The sequence below is a fragment of the Euleptes europaea genome, chromosome 1 (genome assembly GCF_029931775.1).
Source record: "Euleptes europaea isolate rEulEur1 chromosome 1, rEulEur1.hap1, whole genome shotgun sequence".
Classification (NCBI taxonomy): domain Eukaryota; kingdom Metazoa; phylum Chordata; class Lepidosauria; order Squamata; family Sphaerodactylidae; genus Euleptes; species Euleptes europaea.
Window position 1 is genome coordinate 28,241,604 of NC_079312.1, and position 24,247 is coordinate 28,265,850.

General features: G+C 45.7%; 1 protein-coding gene and 2 non-coding genes across 3 annotated transcripts; all 3 read left to right on the forward strand.

The window, feature by feature from the left end:
- The first annotated feature begins 6,103 nt into the window (after window positions 1-6,103).
- CHST14 (carbohydrate sulfotransferase 14) lies at window positions 6,104-7,212 on the forward strand. The gene has a single exon (XM_056864179.1). The coding sequence runs from the start codon at window positions 6,104-6,106 to the stop codon at window positions 7,199-7,201; it is 1,098 nt and encodes a 365-aa protein (XP_056720157.1). The 3' UTR covers window positions 7,202-7,212.
- An 11,305-nt stretch (window positions 7,213-18,517) lies between these two features.
- On the forward strand, window positions 18,518-18,591 carry TRNAN-GUU (transfer RNA asparagine (anticodon GUU)). Its single transcript has one exon. It is a non-coding gene; the product is annotated as a tRNA-Asn (tRNA).
- A 22-nt stretch (window positions 18,592-18,613) lies between these two features.
- TRNAS-GCU (transfer RNA serine (anticodon GCU)) lies at window positions 18,614-18,695 on the forward strand. Its single transcript has one exon. It is a non-coding gene; the product is annotated as a tRNA-Ser (tRNA).
- Window positions 18,696-24,247: the final 5,552 nt, after the last annotated feature.

Below are 24,247 nucleotides of genomic sequence, written 5' to 3' on the forward strand. Positions count from 1 at the left end.
TGTGCCTTTCGTTTTCATGATTTGTTTCCCTGTTTTTTCCTGTTCTTTTGAGACCACTTTGACCCCGATCTTTTTGTGGAAGCCAATTTTGAGTCTCTTTTTTCCTTGTGTATAATATTTGTCAGTTTTCTTTATCCTGCCCACTCCCATCCACCTCCAGCCCACTTTTTGATGATTGGGCAGTCGTCACAGTCAAACCACTGCCTCTCCCACTCCGTGCCCTGAAGTTGAGTAGTTTTGTTTACAATTTTTTAAAAGGCACTTAAACATCAATATATTGACATACCATTGTAATGACAGGTTTAGCAGGTTCTCTGAATTCTCAACTTTTATTTTGAAAAGCAAGTCTCTAGTCCCTTCCCTTGTGGAGATATGCCTTTTTCTTTACATCTCCACGAGGAATTTTTTTTTTTTAATGAAAGCTGGGAATTCTGAGCACCTGCTAAGGTTACCATAACAATGGTTTATTGATACTTTAGTGCTTTAAAAAAAATCCATCACTGTGGGTAAATAAAGGTTTTACAATGTTTCCATACATATATGTCATTACACATCAAAGAATCCACCAATCATGAATGGAGATTGCGATTTGAGTTCCAGCGCTGTGTTGCAGGTTTTTTTTATTGAGACACCTGTATATATGTATACTGGATATTGGCATGTATAAATTATATGTTATGTAACAACAACTTGAAAGTTATTCAATTGTTGCATGTGACGGCAACCTTAAAAGGATTATTTGCAACAATATATTGGTATAGAAAATTCAATATTGGTGGATTCTTTGATGTGTAATGACATATATGTGTGGAAACATTGTGATACTTTAGCCACAGTGCTACGTTGTTGCAAATTTTAAAAAAATTCAGCCATGATATTGATATAAGCATGCACAAAAAATAAAAGGGGTGTGTGCTGTGATGCTATTGATGACAACCCCAATGACAATAGCACTATTCCTTGAAAATCCTGATTACTTAAGACAGGTGCTGAAGAAAATAAACCAACTTCACCACTGAGAAAATGCAGAGGGAGGGCAGACATGTGGAAGAACCGTGCCCAAACTGATTCCAATGCTTCTACTGCCAAGAAGGTCAGGTGTAAGTCAAGTGTGCGGAAAAGCCCTGATGTTTTCAGGAGGCACTGTGTTAGTTGTGGGGGTGAGTGAGTGGGTTAAGTTTCCCCTGAAATATTTTACTTGCTGTTATATCAGATTAGGGTATTTCTCTGATTTGAAGTAATGAGCAGGGTTGTTGTTTTACTTTTTCAATGTGTTTTGTTAAAGTAAATTCACATTAAGAATGATCTGGAAATTATTTGATTGCTCACCAGATAAGTAATTATGGTATTTTTTTAAAAAAATTACAACAGTAAAATAAAACACTTCTGCAAGTTCAGATAGTGGTTTTGGATGTATGTTGTAACAATTAATAAGCCAGACTCTTATAAAAGGCGACATAGAAGGAGAACTTCTGCAAATGAAAACAGTAACCCAATTTCCTCTATTCTGTATTTAAAGCGCCATCCTTAAGCAAAGTACACCCTTCTAAGCCTACTGATTTCAATGGACTTAGAAGGGCCTACCTCTGCTTGGGATGACGCTGGAAGGTAGTAAATGTTGCTTTGGGTCTCCTCCTTTGATTCCAAACATATGGTTCTGAAATAACCTGATGAAGCTGGGAGGCCAAACCAAAGCAATAAGGCTGTCTGGAACTTTTCAAGGTCTCATGCTAGAGGACCTCTAGGAATCAGTCTTCAGACAGCAGTGATATCTGAAGTCTCCCTTCCCAATTCCGCAACTCCAGCTTAGACAGATTCCAAAGACACAGGCTCTACCAAGGTTTCAAGCCCTTTAAAGAAACAGTAACCTGGCAGTTGTCCAAAAATCTCCTGATCTATTGTCTCCTTCTTCAGGACAATCTCTTCTCTGTCACTGCATACACCTTAGCCGTATCAATCTCAGTGCAAAGTTCTCAAGAACAAATTTCACAATGTTGTCAAGTGACACCACTGCCATTTGTTTGAAAGCAGATGTTTTCAAACCACACCATTTCTCCAGAAATTCAGGGCATTGCGTCAATTATCTATCCACTTGCCTCTCTGAATTTTGTTGTTGTCAGATGGAGAGATATTTTCCAAAATGAACTGAGTTGATCTTTTTAGTTTTGAATGGAGGCCTTTTTCCATGCCGTTGTACAGTTTGGTGTAGCTAACATTGATACGTTCTAGTGTGGGTTTTTTTCACAGCATCACAAAACCTTCCCATCAAGGTGAGCAGAAAGTAAACAAAGAGCAAAATTCTTGTTTTCTTCCTCACTGAATGCTTCCTATATGACCTTCTTGATACATTCTTCCTGTCCTTATGACAATGATGGTGGATTTGGGGGGGATCTTCTTGCAAAAACCATTAAGGATCCATGTCTTGAATACAAGCTGTTGTATCACTGTGGTACCATGAAGTGTGGGATCTTTATTATTTTCTTAAGGCGCAGTACAGGAACAATGGACTGGAGGTATGTTGATCTGATGGGCCATCTCAAGGGCCTCATGTAAAAATAATGAGGGCCCATGCCTCAGATAAGAACATAAGAAAGGCTGTGCTGGATCAGACCAAGGCCCATCAGGTCCAGCAGTCTATTCACACAGTGGCCAACCAGGTGCCTCTAGGAAGCCCCCAAACAAGATGACTGCAGCAGCACCATCCTGCCTGTGTTCCACAGCACCCAATATAGTAGGCATGTTCCTCTGATCCTGGAGAGAATAAGTATGCATCATGACTAGTATTCATTTTTACTAGTAGCCATGAATACCCCTCTCCTCCATGATCCCCTTGTTTGTGTAACTTCTAGTTAAGCTGAAACGCAGAAAGAGATTTAAATTTAAAAAATAATTAAAGAACTGAGGGAGTTCAAGTCTTTGGACAGTGTGATCCCACCTTGTGATACTTATACTGATGAGAATAGCAGCACACACCAAATATCTTTTCTCTCTTTTCATACACAGGACTGAAATGACAAAGTATAAAGAACAATTGACATGAAACAGTTCAGGCCCCTTATGCCCAATCAGGCCGGTGTGTGTGTGTGTGTGTGTGTGTGTGTGTGTGTGTGTCTCAGTCTCTTCTGACTTTAATCAAGCCAGCCCCTTGGTACAGCTCTGCTCTGCCTTGTCTCTTCCTTCCCCAGGGATCCTGGTAGTCCTAAAACAATGATGTATAATTTTACAGACAAGTCCCCTTCCTCATTCTGCTACTTTAAGCCCACCAATCACTACAGGAAGATCGGGTTTTTTACCCTTATATGGAATAACTCTAGCCACCTAGTGGAGTCAGGGTTAGACTTGCACCACCACAGCATCACCCCAAATCATATCCATTATTTTTACAGTGCAGTCGGCAGATATTAATTATAACTGTACAGTCCGGAGGGGGGGTCCCCAAAGTTTAGATCCTCCCACACCTCCATAAAAGTAGGCATTAGTACAAGTAAAAAAGGTAAAGCTAAAAGTCCCCTGTGCAAGTACTGGGTCATTCCTGACCCATGGGGTGACGTCACATCCCGACGTTTCCTAGGCAGACTCTGTTTACGGGGTGGTTTGCCAGTGCCTTCCCCAGTCATCTTCCCTTTACCCCCAGCAAACTGGGTACTCATTTCACTGACCTCGGAAGGATGGAAGGCTGAGTCAACCTTGAGCCGGCTACCTGAAACCGACTTCCGTCGGGATCAAACTCAGGTCGTGAGCAGAGCTTGGACTGCAGTACTGCAGCTTACCACTCTGTGCAAGTAGACATTTCATTAGTACAAGATCAAGAAATACGTATGCACCCTCATCTAGAATCATAGAGTTGTAAGGGACCACCAGTGTCATCTAGTCCAACCCCCTGTACAATGCAGGAAATTCACAACTACTCCCCCCCACACACACACACAGGGACTCCTGCTCCATGCCCATGCTGCTGTAAAAAAGGCAAATTCCATGCTGGCCATAATTAGACGAGGAATAGAGAATAAAACTGCTGATACCATACTGCCCTTGTACAAATCTACGGTGAGACCACACTTGGAATACTGTGTACAGTTCTGGTCACCACACCTAAAAAAGGATATTACAGAGCTTGAGAAGGTGCAGAAAAGAGCAACCAAAATGATTAAGGGACTAGAGCAACTGTCCTATGGGGAGCGGTTAGGACGCTTAGGGCTGTTTAGCTTGGAAAGAAGGCGGCTGAGGGGAGACATGATAGAGGTCTATAAAACTATGCATGGTTTGCAGAGAGTGGACAGGGAGAAGTTTTTCTCCCTCTCCCATAATACTAGAACACGGGGTCATCCGCTAAAGCTGGAGAGCGAGAGATTCAAAACAGATAAAAGGAAGTATTTTTTCACACAACGCATAGTTAAATTGTTGAACTCCCTGCCCCAGGATGTGGTGATGGCTGCCAGCTTGGAGGGCTTTAAGAGGGGAGTGGACATGTTCATGGAGGAGAGGGGTATTCATGGTTATTAGTTAGAAAGGATACTGGTCATGCTGCATACCTATTCTCTCAAGTATCAGAGGAACATGCCTATTATATTAGGTGCTGTGGAGCACAGGCAGGATGGAGCTGCTGCAGTCGTCTTGTTTGTGGCTTCCTGGAGGCACTTGGTTGGCCACTGTGTGAACAGACTGCTGGACCTGATGGGCTTGGGTCTGATCCAGCAGGGCCGTTCTTATGTTCTTAAGGTGGCCAAGATGCCCTCCCTCTCACGATCTGCCTACGGTCAAAGCATCAGCACTGCTGACAGAGGGCCATCTAGCCTCTGCTTCAAAACCCCCAGGGGAGGAGAGCCGACCTCCTCCCGAGGAAGCCCGTCCCACTGGCGGAACCGCTCCAACCGCTAGAAAGTTCTTCCTAATGTCTAGAATTCAGTGGTTCCCAACCTTTTTTTGACCAGGGACCACTAGGACTTTTTTGTTCGGTGCAGGGACCCCAAGGTCCAAAATAAAAATTCCGAGAATTTGAAAATAAACTTTAATCATAACTGTTAGTTAAACATTAAACTTAGAATAATATTTGAATGTATATTTTTATAATTTTAATTTATAATATAATATATTAATAATAATGTGTGTGTGTAAAGTGCCTTCAAGTCGCAGCCGACTTATGGCGACCCCTTTTTGGGGGTTTTCATGGCAAGAGACTAACAGAGGTGGTTTGCCAGTGCCTTCCTCTGCACAGCAACCCTGGTATTCCTTGGTGGTCTCCCATCCAAATACTAACCAGGGCTGACCCTGCTTAGCTTCTGAGATCTGACGAGATCAGGCTAGCCTGGGCCATCCAGGTCAGGGCATTAATAATATTAATATATAATTTTATAATTTTTATAATAGAGAACTTTTAATTGAAAATATTAATTTATTATGGGTTTATAACTTTGTTCCGTGGACCTTAATTTAGTTCTTGTGGAACCAGTGGTCTAGATGGAAGCTGCGCCTCCCTAGCAGAAAGATGGGTGTTAGATAGGAAATGTTCGTAGTGTCCCTTTAAGACCGACCGAGACTCTTCTGGTTTGATTCCAATCGGTGGAATTCCCAGCGCCTCCCCAACCCCACCGCCGCGCGCTCCCGCGGCCCGGATCCTGCGCCCGTCTCCTCCAGCTCCAAGGGGAGCGCGCGCGCCTCGACGCAGCCTGGCCGCCTCCCTCCCCAAGCAGCCAGCGAGGCGCTGCAGGGACCCCTCGGCGTTGCAGAGAGACGCAGGCAGCTACAGCGGAGAATACGAGGAGGAGGAGGAGGAGGAGGAGCCGAGGGGGCCTCCTACTGGCCGGGACCCCGCCTCCCCAAACAGGCCGTCACAGCCGGGCGGCTGCCCACCCTTCCCTTCGCCGGGGAAAGCGGTGCGTCCGGCCCCCTGTGTGCAGCTGTCCCCTGCAGGGGACGAGAAGCGCCAAAGGGCCATCTGCAATCCCCTCCAGCCGGATGCGGCACGGCAGAAAAGCAGCTGGGGAGGAAGCAGGTAGAAGTGACCCAGCTTGACTAAAGGGGTCCGGGGTGACGGCCCTGGCATCCCCCCTGGGCCCGGAGGTGGCTCTGCGTCTCTGCCCTCCGTCCCCCCCTTCCAGGGCCCATGTTTCCGCAGCCTCTCATCCCGGTGGTGGCCAGGGGCCCGAAGATGGGGGGCAGCTCGGTGCGGCGGGCCGCCGTCTCCGCCAGGACCCGCTCCCACGGGGCCGGTGGCGCCCTGCTGCTGCCGTCCATGCTGATGTTTGGCGTGATCGTGGCCTCCAGCGGCCTCCTGCTCATGATCGAGAGGGGCATCTTGGCCGAGGTGAAGCCCCCGCCGCTCCATCCCTCCCGCGGAGATCTGTCCAGGGCCCCCGCGGCGCCAGAGGATGTAGGGTACCAGGTGCTGCAAGATGTCCGCAACAGGACGATCCGTACCGTGTGCGGGCAAAAGAACATGCCCCACGGGGTCTGGGACCTCTCCGCGGGCCAGAGGAGGACGGTACTGAAGCACATCCTGGTTAGCGACAAGCATCGCTTTTTGTATTGCTACGTTCCCAAAGTGGCCTGCTCCAACTGGAAACGAATCCTTAAAGTCTTAGATGGCGTTCTGGAGAATGTGGACGTGAAGCTCAAAATGGACCACAAAAGAGACCTGGTTTTCCTAAGTGACTTGAAACCGGAGGAGATCCGTTACCGGCTAAAGCACTATTTCAAGTTCATCTTCGTCCGAGACCCGATGGAGAGACTTTTATCGGCGTACAGAAATAAATTTGGAGAGATCAAAGATTACCAGTTGAAATATGGAGTGGAAATAGTCAAAAGGTATAGGAAAAACCCAGGGAAGACCACTGGAGATGACGTCACTTTCTCGGAATTCCTCCGGTACCTCCTAGATGAAGACGTGGAGAAAATGAACGAACACTGGATGCCCATCTACAACTTGTGCCAGCCCTGTGCGGTGAGGTACGATTTCATCGGGTCCTATGAAAGACTAAATGAAGATGCCAGTTATGTTCTGGAACGGGTTCAAGCGCCATCCTTCATACGCTTCCCCGAAAGACAATCATGGTACAATCCAGTGACTCCTCAAACTTTGCATTACTATCTGTGTAACACTCCAAGGGGGCTTATCAAAGAGCTACTGCCAAAGTACATTTTGGATTTCTCTTTGTTTGCTTACCCTCTCCCAAACGTCACGAGTGAATTTTGCAGGCAGTGAACTTCGGTCCACTGCTGAGCCTTCTTAGTGTCCTATGCAATTTCCTACTTTTTTTATACTTTTACTAACATTTTCTACATCGGATACTTTGCTACATAGCTTTAACCTTTATATACTGTGTATATATGCCGCTGACTTAAGCACAATATTTTTCTTTGAATTTGGGGAGTGGTTTTTGTATATTTGAGGAACAAAGAATATTTTTTTTTTGGTAGATTTACCACAGTATCAACTGCAGGGCAGTTACATTTCGGAAGTAAATTGTAATAGCAACAATGGAAGATTTTGGGAGAGGGCTGTACCACCCCAGTCTGCATGTGTGTGTGAGGTGTGCATGTGTTTACCTAGCAGGTAAGATCTTGTAACAAAAGGGCAGCAAATTGATACAGTATTAATATTATTTCAGTATTAACCCATAGTGAGAGTCATAGGTTTATTTTTGTATTGCTCTTTGCAGAGCTATTAGTAGTGCGGTCCTATGCAGAGTTAATCCAGTACAAACCCATCAGAATTTGTGTGTGTGTGTGTTAAGTGCCGTCAAGTCACTTCTGACTCATGGCAAGCCTATGAATCAATGCGCTCCAAAATGTCCTCTCTTTGACAGCCTTGCTCAGGTCTTGCAAATTGAGGGGGGCTGTAGCTTCCTTTATTGAGTCAATCCATCTCTTGTTGGGTCTTCCTCTTTTCCTGCTGCCCTCAACTTTTCCTAGCATGACTGTCTTTTCTAGTGACTCTTGCCTTCTCATAATGTGACCAAAATACGATAGCCTCAGTTTAGTCCTTATAGCTTCTAGGGTCAGTTCAGGCTTGATTTGAGCTATAACCCACTGATTTGTTTTTTTGGCAGTCCACGGTATCCGTAACACTCTTCTCCAACACCACATTTCAAAGGAGTCTACTTTCTTCCTGTCAGCTTTCTTCATTGTCCATCTTTTAACCCATACATAGTAATAGGGAATACGATGGCATGAATTAACCTAATCTTGGTGGCCAGTGACACATCCTTACACTTCAGAATCTTTTCTAGCTCCTCCATGGCTGCCCTTCTCAGGTCTCAGTCTCCTTCTGATTTCTGGGCTGCAGTCTCCCTTTTGGGTGATGATGGAGCCAAGGAATAGAAAGTCTTGAACCATTTTAATTTTCTCATTGTCAACCTTCAGTGTGGCCTGAAGTAAATCTCCATAGGATTGCACTATGTTAGAAATTACGTGTGTTTTGTTATGCGATAAATATATAACACTCCGAAGCGAAACATTTCTGCCCACATCTCCACCTGTATCATTGCAGTTGTAATTATGGTTTATGCCACTGGATTGGCACAAGTGCTGATATGCCTTTTTTTGAAGCACCCATTTGAATGATTTAAGGTGCAGCCCTATGCAGAATTACTCCCTGCTGTTTTGAGCCCAAACTTATCACAGCAACTCTGCACATAAAACATGAAGCTGCCTTCTACTGAATCAGACCCTTGGTCCTTCAAAGTCAGTATTGTCTGCTCAGACCGGCAGCGGCTCTCCAGGGTCTCAGGTAGAAATCTTTCATATCACCTACTTGCCTGGCTCCTTTAACTGGAGATGTCGGGCACTGAACCTGGGACCTTCTGCATGCCAAGCAGGATTACATTGTCAATATATTTTAGGATTTAGGGTGCAATCCTGTGCACACCTACTTGGGATTCTGGGAGTAAGCACCATTGAATACTGTGGGTTTTTTTTTTTAATCCATGATGACTACAGGGAACTTCCACAAACCAGAGGCCTTTGAATGTCAGTATTGAGAGCCAATGTTAAGGGAAGGTCTTGGTCTCTATTGGCCTTCCAGGGGAACTGGTTGCCTGTTGTATGAAACAGGATGCTGAACTAGATGGACCCCTGGTCTGATGTATCAGAATTCTTATGTACAGGATTGCACTGATAGTGTTTAAAGTGGAGAACCCTCACTTAGGAAAAAACAAACACGGCAAACCTTATTAATCCAATTGACCTGTGAGATTTGGATGATCTGAAATTCAGAGCAATTGTAAAAGATCTGGATGATCTGAAATTCAGAGCAATTGTTTCCAGTAATAGAGGGTGCATGTATATACAGTATACAGCATATACAGTATATGCAGTATACTTTGCTGATGATTAGGAGTTTTATATACTCTGGGGCAGGGCCATCTTAACGCATGGGTCCGACGGGCACTTGCCCGGGGACCCCACGAGCATGGGGGCCCTATGCTAATCTGTGTATGTTAGGTGACTTGCCATAAATAAATACTACTACACCGTAGTCTAGACTATACTAAACTTTTTATTCCTGTGAGTGGTTGTCGTAGGGGCCCCAGCACACTGGTTTGCCCAGGGGCCCATAATGCTGTTAAGACGGCCCTGCTCTGGGGTTCAGATAATGGAGTGTGTATTCTCCTTAGTGCAGTAGTTTGCTAGGGTGCTATCATGGATATATGTATTTATTTGTTAGAGCCTAAAAACTGAAAATCTTGTTATAATCTCAAACATTAAAAAAAAATATTTGGAGTAAATGCTACAATGCAGTTAGAAAGCTAGAAAGCTTAATCTTTCCAGGGCATTTGTTAAAGAAAAGCTGAATTTTGATTATCAGCATGTTTATAACATTCTCATTTGTTTTTGCTTTGTATTTAAGTATTATTATTATTATGAAATTTGAAACAAATATGAGTGAAAGTGGGCATAACTGACTCACAAATGATTCTATAGTGTCTGCATTTCAATAAAGTTTCTGTATGAAATTGTCTTGGGACTTGGTGGAATTTGAGATGTGAAAGAGGGCAACAAAAGTTAATTTATTCACTTTAGCAAGGAACTTAGGGGCACTGTACCCTGCTCTGTGCTCCTCCATTTTATCCTCATAGCAACCCTGTGAGGTAGGTTAGGCTGAGAGAGAGTGACTGGCACAAGGTTACCCATGACAGAACCCTTGTCTCCTTAATTGTGAGTTATTCGTCCCAGCTAGACAGCATTGTCTTTTTGACTGAATATTCTAGCAGTAGAATAAGACAGGAGCCTGGCAGCAATTTAAAATCTAACAAAATTTATTCCAGGATAAGCAGCTCTCACTTCACTAAGTGCACAAGGTGAACATACATTAGATCGATGTATTGAACACAACAGCAGCCATGAGTGATAACAGCCCAGACCCTGCAACAAACGTAGAGGCCAACTGTATCCCCGTAGATGTTCCGGGAACCTTAGTATAGGAGTTATATACATCAGGGGCTCTTTTGCCTGTTTATTTTCCATTGAGATACATGCAGCTCTCTACACTGGGTAAACAGACCAGCCTCTATGCAAAAGAATAGATGGACACAAATCTGACATGAAACTGTCATTATTCAGAAACTAGCGGGAGAATATTGCAAGCTCAAAGGACACTCTACTAGTGATTTTACAGCTACCATTTTCCAACAAAAGAAGTTCTAAGCATGAAGCTGCTTATTTAAGATTCAGCAGGAAGCTAAACATCAGAAGGCTTCAATAGGGGCAATTGTTCAGATCCTGCTTTTGCCAAAAAAATCACCAAGGCAGAAGTTAGATCACGACGGGTAGCCGCGTTAGTCTGTCAATTGCAGTAGAAAAGAGCAAGAGTCCAGTAGCACCTTAAAGACTAACGTTTCTGGCAGGGAATGAGCTTTCCTGAGCTACAGCTCACTTCTTCAGATACAGATAGAATGTGAGTCCATCTATCCTTAGGTTGAGAAGAGTGAATTAGACACAAGGTGGCAATGTAAATGTCAAAAGCAAGTAAATGGCATTAGAAGCTGTGATTGGATTAGGTGTGATATGCAGAGAGGCAGTAGTTGCAGAGAAATTAGCATTGGTAATAAGACAGGTATCCCGGATCTCTATTCAATCCAGGGGAACACATTGTCTTGAGCTTCATTCTTAGTTGTAATCCAGCAGTCTCCCTTTCTAATCTCCCTTTGAAATCCCTTTGTAAGAGATTTCACAGAGGCCATTTCTGCATGGGAGGGTTTGCCTTGGATTTGCCGCTCTCTAGATGCACATCTTCCCCATCCAGATTCTCAAAAATAAGCCCCCCCTGCAGAGTTTTGAGAACTCAGATGGGGGAAATGTGCATCTGTGTGTGTGTGTGTGTGTGTGTGTGTGTGTGTGTTAAGTGCCGTCAAGTTGCTTCCGACTCATGGCGACCCTATGAATTAAAGTCCTCCAAAATGTCCTGTCTTTGACAGCCTTGTTCAGATCTTGCAAATTGAAGGCTGTGGCTTCCTTTATTGAGTCAATCCACCTCTTGTTGGGTCTTCCTCTTTTCCTGCTGCCCTCAACTTTTCCTAGCATGACTGTCTTTTCCGGTGACTCTTGTCTTCTCATAATGTGACCAAAATACGACAGCCTCAGCTTAGTCATTTTAGCTTCTAGGGTCAGTTCAGGCCTGATTTGATCTAGAACCCACTGATTTGTTTTTTTGGCAGTCCACGGAATCCGTAACACTCTCCTCCAACACCACATTTCAAAAGAATCTATTTTCTTCCTATCCGCTTTCTTCACTGCCCAGCTTTCACACCCATACATAGTAATAGGGAATACGGTGGCATGAATTAATCTAGTCTTGGTGGCCAGTGACACATCCTTACACTTCAAAATATTTTCTAGCTCCTTCATGGCTGCCCTTCCCAGTCTCAATCTCCTTCCGATTTCTTGGCTGCAGTCTCCCTTTTGGTTGATGGTGGAGCCAAGGAATAGAAAGTCTTGAACCATTTCAATTTCTTCATTGTCAACCTTAAAGCTGTGTGATTCTCCTGTGCATCTAGAGAGCGGCAAATCCAAGGCCAAACCTCCCGTGCATAAATGGCCAGAGGCAAACCACTCTCCTCTCTCTGCCTCAGACTCACAAAGGCCAGCTTTGAGTTGGCTTGACTCATTCCTTGGATCGAACAGTGGCGGCCCTTTTGGGTGGGGGGGTCCCCTGCCTGTCTGCAGCCCAGGCATTTGATCCCGGCGCCAGCGACGGAGCCGAGAATGAAAGAGACCCTCCTCCTCCGTCAGCACGCAAACCCGCTTTCCAATACCGCGCATGCTCGGTGAGCCGCCACGCAGCTCCCGCCCCCCTCTCCACCCTCCCGATTTCCTCCTTCGCTTTCCAGACCCTCTTTGCCGGCACTCTCGGCAAACGAGGCAACGCGACGCCTTTCGTTTGCTCACGCGCACGCGCAGCTCGGACCGTTTCTTCCGTTGGAGGGAAAAGATTCTCTCCAAAGGTGGGGGGGGGGTGTTACCACACTTGTATTCCCGGCGATGTATTCAGAGTTTGAAAACGTTATAAAAAATACTGTTCGCACTTTCTATGTATTCCCACCGATGTATTAAGAGTTTGAAACTGTTATAAAAAATACTGTTCGCACTTATTCCCACCGATGTATTAAGAGTTTGAAAACGTTATAAAAAATACTGTTCGCACTTTCTATGTATTCCCACCGATGTATTAAGAGTTTGAAACTGTTATAAAAAATACTGTTCGCACTTATTCCCACCGATGTATTAAGAGTTTGAAAACGTTATAAAAAATACTGTTCGCACTTTCTATGTATTCCCACCGATGTATTAAGAGTTTGAAACTGTTATAAAAAATACTGTTCGCACTTATTCCCACCGATGTATTAAGAGTTTGAAAACGTTATAAAAAATACTGTTCTCACTTAGGATGTTGCTGCACTAGGTATTCCCAGTGATGTAGCAAGAGTTTGGAAATGTGGTAAATGTGGTAAAAAACATCGCTTTAAAAGGGTTTTTGGATGCCACAGCTAAAATATGGTTGGAAGACATCTTCACAGCTAAAGGGGCCAAACAAAGTGTGAACAGTATTTTTTATGACATTTTCAAACTCTGAATACATCGCTGGGAATACCTAGTGCGGTAACAGCCTATGTATTCCCACCAATGTATTAAGAGTTTGAGAATGTTATAAAAAATACTGTTCGCACTTTGTTTGGCCCCTTTAGCTGTGAAGACGTCTTCCAACCATTTATAAGCCGAGGTATCCAAAAACCCTTTTAAAGCAATGTTTTTTACAACATTTTCAAACTCTTAATACATCGCTGGGAAGTGTGGTGGGGCCGTTTCACAGATTCGCTCCTTTCCTTCCAGAGCGACTTTGGTCTCAGTCTCAAGAGTAACGTTGGGGGAGTTGTAGTACTCTTCTTTCCAAGCGCCCTCTTTTCTTCTTGGAGGAACACTACCGGCAGAGCCTCCCCATCCCCAGGGACCACCTATTTTCATACGCAAAGCGGACCTATTTCTTCACGCAACGCATAGTTAAATTGTGGAACTCCCTGCCCCAGGATGTGGTGATGGCTACCAACTTGGAAGGCTTTAAGAGGTGAGTGGACATGTTCATGGAGGAGAGGGCTATTTGTGGCTACTAGTTAAAATGGATACTAGTCCTGATGCATACCTATTCTCTCCAGGATCAGAGGAGCATGTCTATTATATTAGGTGCTGTGGAACAGAGGCAGGACAATGCTACTCAAGTCATCTTGTTTGGGGGCTTCCTAGAGGCACCTGGTTGGCCACTGTGTGAACAGACAGCTGGACTTGATGGGCCTTGGTCTGATCCAGCACGACCTTTCTTATGTTCTGCCCAGCCGCAACCTTGCAGGGGACTAACGCGCTCCCCCCTCCACACACACCATGTAACCACTTTCCATCCCCTAAAAGCAAATGGAGGAGTTATTCGCTCTCCTTGCTAGAAATTTATTCTGTTTAGAGAGCTGTGAATATCCCTACATTTGAAGCTAAGACGCTAGCCACTCACCCACCACTTTGCATGTCTGGGCCTCTCTCTGCCTTACCCATCCTATTATTAGTGTTGCCAGCTCCGGGCTGGGAAATACCTGGAGATTTTCGAGGCGGAGCCTGAGGAGGGGAGGGACTTCAATGCCATAGAGTCCAATGGCCAAAGCAGCCCTTTTCACCAGGGGAACTGATCTCTATCAGCTGGAGATCAGTTGTAATAGCGGGAGGTCTCCAGCTACTACCTGGAGGTTGTAACAGAAAAAGCTCAACAAAAGTAAACAGCACCAAGGCTCATGTAAACAATAAGCAATATACTTCGAAATGTCCCAAAGTCCCAAAACCATGTACAATTACAAAATACAAATTGACAAATTCAAATACAAAATACACGGGCAAAAACGAGACACCAAACATTCAAACCAACATGTTTGGTGTCTCGTTTTTGCCCATGTATTTTGTATTTGCTTTTGGCAATTTATGTTTTGTATTTGTACATGGTTTTGGGACTTTTGCACATTTAGAAGTATATTGCTTATTGTTTGCATGAGCCTTGGTTTACTTTTATTGAGCTGCCTGGAAGTTGGCAACCCTAAACAGTGGGACTCCCTCAAATTACTCTCCTGTCAGCAAAAACGACTGGCTCCGAGTGAGGAAGAAGAGAGCATCTGACAAGGTCCCATAGTATACTGAACCCACAAAACAACGCACTCCTTTTCAGAGTTCTTGAGGGCTGGGCCACCCACTGTGAAGGACAGGATTGTCTTTATTGCTAGGTTGTCTTGATCTTGTAACAATGTTGGTAAAATATACAGATATTGCCGATCGCTGATGCTGCCAAATCACAGAGGGGAAACCTCCTTAGCCAAGAGCCCTGTACAATTATACTCCACTGCTGCTAGCATCTACCTCACTGATCGATATGAAAAGCTTCTCTTTGTTGCTGGGGGATATGACAGCTGCATAACTCATGTACCAAATTTTTCAAGGGTGGGATAGTAAGAAGGCGTGTGGGTATTTGCGCATGGTGGAAATATTTCGGAAATAAATCGTTTACAGCATGCATTATAATGGAAAAGGGGCATCTGGCCAAGACAGCCTATGCCCTGCGTCTGGCTTTTCATTTTCAAAGCAGCGGAAGCCAAGAAAAACAGAAACTCCCTCGGAAGAAAATCATACACGTTATGGATGACCTCTGGCTGCTTTTTAAAAAGGTGGTTCAGTTGGGATGCTCTCCATTTTGGAGTCCGAGCTGGGTGTGCATTTGCAGCCCTGGGCTTCGGGCTTTGCTCTGTGAGCGTCCTTGAGCTTCTCTCTGGACAGGTCGCACGAACATTTTCTAAGTAAATAATAAGTTTGGAAATAATGGGGGAAGAGAGGGGGGAAATGCTGTCTCAGGCCTTGCTTGTTGAGGACAGTTATTTGCATCTCCCACAGGGCTTGCTGCCGTTTTGGTTACGTTAGGTGGTCCTGGGTGGAACTATAGTATAGCATATAGTATAGCAACTATACCTTAAACTTCTGGAATGAAGAAGAAAATAATGGCAGCCAACCTTTAAGCGTATAAAAATACACAGTTAAACAAATTCAAATGTAAGAGAATCAGATAAAAGAACAAAAAGCATACGCCTAGTCTGTGCAAGCCTAACCAATGCCGTTTTTACTTTAACATATTTTATTTCTTTTAAAACCTTTCTGTTAAAAGGTGTAGCATGTAGGGCCTGTGGGCAAAAGGTCACAGAGCATGGGCGGCTAGTAAAGTTGCTCACATGTTACTAATTGCAAGAGCCCCACCCCCTCTGGCCTGCAATGGGAGAGAGAAGGCCTAGACTGGGAACTGCTAATTTGTTCGCAGGTATGTAATGAGCCCAAGCAGGCAGAAAATAGGGTTTCCCTTTTAGGCGATATTACAAAGAAAGGGTTTGTCATTGGTCAGTTACGCATGGGTAGGATATCCTTGGTTTGCCCCTCTCTTGTCGCACACTATTGTATTCCGAGATCGAAAAAAAATATGCATAGGGATCTCCGCCGTGCATCAATCCTGCAAATGATCAGGGAGGAATGTTCCCATGCATAGACCCACAGGTTAGTAGGCGAGTGGCCGGGAGTGTCCCTGTCATTTTCATCATTTTTGTTACCGCTTTGTGATTGGCTGAGGCTGGTTAGAGGTTGACCTTATGCTGAGTGATTTTCTCCCCCCCCCCATAAATTTGTATACCGCCTTGTCAACCTAAAACTTCCTCTCTTTTTTTGCAAGCCTGCATTTATACCTCTCTGATCTGTCTTTCTCTGCTTTTGCACACACACATAAAAAAGCAGCCTGGAGACATGACTCTTTTAGGGTGCAGCGAGGTGGGCAGGTGAGCGCCGGTGCCCCCTAGGCAGCGAAAATAACCAAATAAGGCTAAAAGAAGGTGGACTAGTAAAACATGTGATCCTTTTGTGAACGTTGTATAAAAGGCCTGAGAGGGTGGGTGTGCACTGGAATTCGGGTGTTTAAACCCTGACTTCACCTTTATTCGAATAATGCAATAAATCGTATTTTCTCTGTTTCTGGAGTCTAACTGGTTGTGTAAATTGGGAGTGATACACACGCCAGGCCAAGAGCCTAGCCTATTTGGACTACAATGGCTTGTGCCAATAGCTCATAGGCAGGAGATGAGAGAGCGCTTCTTCCTTGTGTCCAGAGAATTTATAATCCCCCCCCCCCCGTTTGAGAATCCATCACCCTCTCTAGGGTCATTCCCAATCTTCGGGGGTTACCGTACTTTGTATTCCCAGCAATGTATTAAGAGTTTGAAAATGTTATAAAAAACATCGCTTTAAAAGGGTTTTTGGATACTACGGCTTATAAATGGTTGGAAAATGTCTTCACAGCTAAAGGGGCCAAAGTGTGAAAAGCATTTTTAATAACGTTTTCAAACACTTAATACATCGGTGGGGGTACATAGAAAGTGCGAACAGTATTTTTAAAAACGTTTTCAAACTCTTAATACATCGCTGGGAATACAAGTGCGGTAACCCCCTATCTGTCCAAAAGGGAAGTAAAAGAGACTAGCCTTCTGGCTTTCCAGGCTCTGCCCCTTAAGGTTTAGACCATCTTCGGTTGGATGGCAATACCTTGGGTCCAGTTTGGCCAGTACCCAAGTCTGGTTTGGTCTCAGTCAAAATCTTGATGGAGATAGGGAGGTGGTCACTTATTCCGTAGTCACATATCTTGTGGGGAGATGAACATATAATATGCAGAAGGATCACCCTTTAAGATGTGACAATATAGTGGAGAAGTTAGATGGGGGAACCTTTTGTCTGCTTAAGCCAGAGCCATTTACATTTCTGTACATTTCTGTACATTTACAAGTGTCCTGTGTTTGGGGACTGATGACTCATCCCCCTCAGCACCCTTCCTTCTTCCCAGCTGCTGGCTTCCAGCGAAACTCGTGTAACATGGCGCAATGTAAACCTAGTTACTGAAATATAAATGTGATGTGTAGGGTAGAAGGTATTTCTCCACACACTCCAAAGAAAGATTTTCTGGAAAGGGCCTTGGGAAAATGACTTCAGGAACTGAGCAGGTGGAGAAAAGGGGGATTGCCCAATTTCTTGGCAGGTCCCTGTCTGCTGAGGGAACACATCATGGAGTGCCTTTGCTGGTTGTATAGTGTGTTAGCCTGTGTAGCACAGCTGGGCAAAGATGGGCTGTTTACAGAATGGGAAGTTGTGGGTTCTGTTCCTGTTGTGGGTAGAGAATGAGGAACTGTACTGTTTTTTTAATTGATGGCAGGGAAGAATGGTCCTTTTCCCCAGTCTCTGTGATTTGCCAATATGGGTTGCTCTTTACAGCAGCTGCCTGTGAGAGATTGCTGGTTGATCTCTTCCCACCATTCTGAGCCAAGACAGGACTAATACTAGAACACGGGGTCATCTGCTAAAGCTGGAGGGTGAGAGATTCAAAACAGATAAAAGGAAGTCTTTTTTCACACAACGCATTGTTAAATTGTGGAACTCCCTGCCCCAGGATGTGGTGATGGCTGCCAGCTTGGAGGGCTTTAAGAGGGGAGTGGACATGTTCATGGAGGAAAGGGGTATTCATAGCTATTAGTTGGAATGGATGCTGGTCATGCTGCATACCTGTTCTCTCTAGCATCAGAGGAGCATGCCTATTATTTTGGGTGCTGTGGGACACAGGCAGGATGGTGCTGCTGCAGTCGTCTCGTTTGGGGGCTTCCTAGAGGCCCCTGGTTGGCCACTGTGTGAACAGACTGCTGGACTTGATGGGCCTGGGTCTGATCCAGCAGCGCCTCTCTTATGTTCTTATATTCTTATGACAGGATGGAACAATTCCAAGAAATGTGTCAGCCAAATAACAGAGAATGATTCTGATCTATCGACCTGTACAAGATTGGCCCAGCACTCGTCCACTGAGGTACTCTGTTGCTGGTCAGCAGCAGAAACATTTTGGCACAGCTTCTCTGGCTCTTTGTTCCCTAGCTGTTGTCCAGCCTCCTGGAAGTCTAGTGTGGCTTGGCTGCTCAGCCTGAGCAAGCAGGTCTCTGTGGCGCAATCGGTCAGCGCGTCCGGCTGTTAACCGGAAGGATGGTGGTTCGAGGCCACCCGGGGACGTCTGTGGACTGGCCGTGCCCTTGACGAGGTGGCCGAGTGGTCAAGGCGATGGACTGCTAATCCATTGTGCTCTGCACGCGTGGGTTCGAATCCCACCCTCGTCGGCTCCTTTTGCCATAAACTGGGAAGGTGGACACGCCTCTCTCTGGCCTCTTTGTTGGCAAAGGCTTCAAAAGAGGAGGCAGAGAAGCACCAGCTGGAACACAAACCCAGGTTGTCTGAGTGGCATCCTTGCACAATGCCCTACACCACGGGCACAGGCACTGAGAGGTTGTTCCCCAGAGGCACCACTTTCGTGGAAATGACCTTGCAAATATTACTTCAGGGAGGCAGCGGGGTGGGGGGTACTGCAGGCTCCGGTCTGTCAAGGGAAGGGAGAGCTCGGAGCACCTTGACTGGCTACGTGGTGGGTGGTCCTGGCTGGTTCTGGGGCACAATGGAAGGCTGCAAGTTCGGTCCCTGCTGCAGGCGGCTTGGCTTTCTCTACGTATATCCCAGGGTTTCTCCTGGATCTCCCAGGTAGGGGTGTGGTGGTGGTGGTGGTAGAGGTAAATAGGTCCTGTTTAAGCACAGCAGGGCCTGTCTGTGCCCTTCTCCCCAAACACTAAGCTGCTCGCCGCCATTGCAGAACTCCTGGAGCATATTCTTATTGGGCCATTTTTTTGCTCTTTTCATGATGGCCCTGCTCTTGATGAGGTGGTCAAGGCGATGGACTACTAATCCATTGTGCTCTGCAAGCATGGGTTTGAATCCCACCCTCGTTGGCTCCTTTTGCTATATCCTGGGAAGGAGGCCTTGGCTCCCAATGCCACCTCCTGAGTTGGCAAAAGCACCAAGAGCGAGAGAGCGAGAGAAACACTGCCTGGTTCCCCAGCAAACTCACCTTACACATGCCATTTTTACTAGTAGCCATTTTTACTAGTAGCCATTTTTACTAGTAGCCATGATTACCCCTCTCCTCAATGAACATGTCCATTCCCCTCGTAGAGCCCTCCAAGTTGGCAGCCATCACCACATCCTGGGGCAGGGAGTTCTACAATTTAACTAGGTGTTGCGTGAAGAAATAATTTGTTTTATCTGCTTTTGCTGGGCCAGCATGACAGGCTGTGGGTTTTGGTCCTGTTGTGGGTAGGAAACAGGGTGGGAAAGGGCTGTATCTTTAAGGAAAACAATTGTCACTAAGAAAGAATGGCCACTTTCCCAGCTCTCTGCCACTCAGCTGTTGGCTGCTCTTAACTGCCTGCGCGCCTTGGGGAGAGGCTGTGATGGGAAGGCAGGGAGAAAAAAACCTGCAGGGACAGCAAAGCGAAAACACAGCTGCCTAGCAGAGGATGGTTTCGATCCATCGACCTCTGGGTTATGGGCCCAGCACGCTTCCGCTGCGCTGCTCTGCTGGCTGGCTGCAGTGCCTCGATGTGGCTCCTGACACTCTCTGTTCCTAGCCACGCCTGGCCTCTGGAAAGACAATTGAGGGGATGTATGGGGCATGATGAAGCTCCTCAGCTGAGTGTGTCATTCTGCATGGTACAGCTGGCTTGGGCTGGGCTTTTGCAGGATGGAAGGGAGTGGGTTTTGTTCCCGTTACCAATTGATAAGTTACTTCTGTGTATATTCTATGGTAAAAGGGAAGGCAGTATGGCATAGCCCAAGGGTGTCAAACATAAGGCCCTTGGGCCAGATGCGCCCCCTTGAGAGCTCTTCTTTGTCCCACGAAGCAGCCACCCCCTCCATTCTCAATCTGGGCTGGTGAGACATGGCTCGGCCCAACCAAATGACATTTATGTCATATTCGGCCCTCGTAACAAATGAGTTCGACACCCCTGGCATAGCCTGATCTCGGAAGCTAAGAAGGGTTGGTCCTTGGAAGAGAGACTACCAAGGAGGTCTCTGCAGAGGAAGGCAACAGCAAACCACCTCTGCTTCTCACTTGCCGTGAGATCCCCTTGTTGGGGTTGTCATGAGTCGGCTGCTATGACAACGCTTTTGGTACCTGTTCCATGGTTTGCCCTCTATCTTCCAGATAGTGAGGTTTGTGTGTGTAAATAGCTTTTCATTAAGCTCAGAAGCGTGTCTGCTATTCTCCCAACAAGCTTTGTGCCTAACTGGATGAGACGTTGTCCAGTTATACATTTGGGTGTCCGTCACTGGTAATCTGGCTGTACAGACACGTTGGCAGCTGTCTCCGCTTTATGCCTGTATCCACTCTGCCTCTCTGTTCTGCTAGAGGTGTGTCCTTGTGCACACCTGTACACTAACCTAACATCTTTGCAATGGAATCTGTAGTATGTAGTGCTAACAGGGGAGGGGGTGTGGCTCAGTGGTAGCCTCTGCTCGGCATGCAGAAGGTCCCAGGTTCAATCCCCGGCAGGTGATGTGAAAGACCTCTGCCTGAGACCCCGGAGAGCCGCTTGCCAGTCTGAGTAGACAATGCTGACTTTGATGGACCAGGGGTCTGATTCAGTATAAGGCAGCTTCATGTGTTCATGTGCATTCATTGTCTTTTGCCTGTTAGCTGTTCCTGAATTTCCAAAGGCAAACCATAGGGGGGGAGCCATTTACTTTTGGGACTTGTTTTGTGTGTGGGGAAGGGGTTTTATGGTTTGCTTAAAAACTGTGAATGTAGAACACATTTCATTAATCTGAATCTATGAATTTACAATTTGAAATTGATAAAATATTGCTAGCCAGTCATCAGTGTTGGACGCCTCATTGTGGTAAAAACAGCAACATTCACAAAATGTCATTGTGTCGCCCTGTGGATCTCTGCAACAAGAAACGCCTAATTTTATAGGATTATGGAGCATGTGTAAAGTTACAGGGAGCCATAGGAGGCCAACTAGATAATGAGAAACACTTGGCAGAATCCAAACAAGAACAAGAAGTCACCCTGTGACAAAAATGTTTACTCCAGATGTGACTGTAACAGCATGTGTCTTGCATGCGTAAGCTCAGTACACGCACATGAACGTAAGAGGTGTTCTCCTCTATGAGACCAGTGGTCCATCTAGTCCAGCATCCTTTTATACGGTGGCCACCAGTTGCCTTGGGAGGGCCATAAAAACAGGGCACAGAGGTCAAGGCCTTCCCCTGATGTTGCCTCCGAGCACTGGGTTTCAGAAGCTGAATTGCTTTACGTGTGTCTCTTTATTGGTGGATCTATCCTCCATGAGTCAACAGCCCCCTTTTAAAGCCATCTGGGCTTGTGGCCATCACAATGCCCACTGGCAGTGAATTGTCCAATTCAATTTCTCATTGAGTACACAAGTATTTCTTCTCGTCTGTCCTGAACCTGTTGCCCATCAACTCCATCGGGATGCCCCAAGCTTGTGTATTATGGAAGCGGGAAAAAAATGTTCACTCCATCCACTTTCTCTACCCCATGTGTAATTTTATAATTGTAACATGTCCCCACTTAGCTGTCTTTCCAGAGCAGCACATGTGGTGTAGTGGTTCAGAGCGGTGGAGTCTGATCTGGAGAACTGAGTTTGATTCCCCCCCGCCTCCACATGAGTGGTGGATGCTAATCTGGTGAACTGCATTTGTTTACCCACTCCTACACATGAAGCCAGCTGGATGACCTTGGGCTAGTCACAGTTCTCTCAGCCCCACCTACCTCACAGGGTGTCTGTTGTGGGGAGGGGAAGGTGATTGTAAGCTGGTTTGATTCTTCCTTAAGTGGTAGAGAAAGTCAGCATATAAAAAAACAACCCTTCTTCTTCTCCTTTTCTAAACTGAAAAGTCCCGAACTCTTTAGTTCTAACCCCTTTAGGTCTAACCCCTTCATCGCCTTGACTGTTCTCTTCTGCACTTTTTGCAGCTCTGCAATGTCTTTTTTCAAATATGGTGACCCAATTTGGATGCAGCATTGCAAATCAGATTGCATCATAGATCTATACAAGGGAATTATAATATTGGCTGTTTTATTTTCAATCCTTTTCCAAATATGTACCACTTTTCCCCATTATGGCAGCACAATGAATTGACATTTTCATCAAGCTGTCCACTACAACCCCAAGATATTCCAGTCTGTTTTAAACCCAAATGTTAATAAGTAAAATATACCTGAAAGGAAGACTAGTTTATTTCCCAAACTTGTTAATTCCCATAAAAGTTACAATTACATACAATATATTTTTAATGGAATATAATCATTTTCAGAGGGATTGCCTTACATTCAGGGTTGTCAACCTTTCAGGTAAATTTGATAGTTTACTTTTAACCCCCCAAGAACAGCTGTTCTTCCTCGATAGAATTAGCACAGACACAGTAACAGGGGTCATTTGAATTTTGTGATTGATCACCTCTGATTTATTGAAACAAGTGCGGGTCTAAATGCTTGCAAAGGGCTTCAACCACAGTGAAGAAAGATGCTAATTTTATCAGTACCAAATTTCCTGTTCCCTGAGCCTCAGTCTGAACCATGTGTGGGTGTGTCAAGTGCTGTCAAGTCGCTTCCGACCCTATGAATCAATGTCCTCCAAAAATTTCCTATCTTTGACAGCCTTGACCAAAAGTGAACCATGTCTCCAACCGTAAACAAAAGCCTTTGACCAACCCCAACAGTTTAATCAGGAGTTGAGGGGGCAGCTTCAGGGGCTCATTTCTCTCTTGATCCCCAGCGATGGCCACAGTCCTGCTATGACGTTGGTGTGCACAGCTTTCCCAACCACCTTGCCCTCAATAGCCTTAATATCACTGCAAAGCTGTACCAGCTGGGCCTTGGTATTCTGGGAGGCGAACTCCAAATCTGAGACCCGATGTTCAGCGTCATCAATGCAGTCAGAGAGGTTCTCCAGGGCGTTCTGGATGCCAGCAATTGTGGGGTGCAGCCTGGAGAACATAGACTTAATTTCCGCGGTGTCTGCAGCCACCTTCTCCAGTACTGCCATTAACCGCACCATGATAGGCTCAGCAGCCATTTTGTCTAGAAGTGAAGGGGAGGGGGCTCTTTGCCAAAGTTTTGCTTCCCCGGAGTCTGAGGACGAAGCTGCCTCTGAGGTGGTTCTGTGTGTCTCTGTTGCCATGTGGAGAGTTTCATGGGGCTGGGCATTAATATTTACAGGACTGTGTTCCCAGGGTGCCCTCAGGCCCATCTGCAGCTCAGGAAACCCGCGTCTCCGTTTTCGAGAGGCCCACCTGTTCTTCAAATTCGGATGTTTCTGTGGCTTCCCTCCTGGGTACAGCCTCTGCTGTGTCCCCACGACAGAGCTGACAGGCATGTTTCTTCCACTACAAAGTTTTCTTTTTTTGTCCAATCTTCTGCGTTTGATCAAAACTGAGAGACTGCCAGAACTTTCCCCAGAATCAGAGCAGTTAGGCTGTGTGGTAGAAGCTGAACTCAGGATGAATGGTTTCTTATAACTGGGGCCTTCACACAGATCTTCTCCTTGGCTGCTTTTTTGACTACTGCTATGTTCTGAAGATTCCTCTGGATCGGAGCCTGTAGGCAGGGGCTCCAGTGTTGGCTGAGCATGTACGAAAAACTGGTCTGCAGTTAAACCATTTCCAGAAAGAACAGATGTCTCTTCTCCTACTTCCACCTCTGGGCTACTGATCTGCTCCCTGTCCAGAATTATGGTCTTCTGACTAGTTAAGGCTGCAGTCTCATCCACACCTACTTGGGAGTAAGTCCTATTCAATTCACGGAGTGAGTAAA

Bases quoted from the DNA above. Each gene is read 5' to 3' on its own strand.
- CHST14 (XM_056864179.1), top strand. From the start codon at position 6,104: ATGTTTCCGCAGCCTCTCATCCCGGTGGTGGCCAGGGGCCCGAAGATG.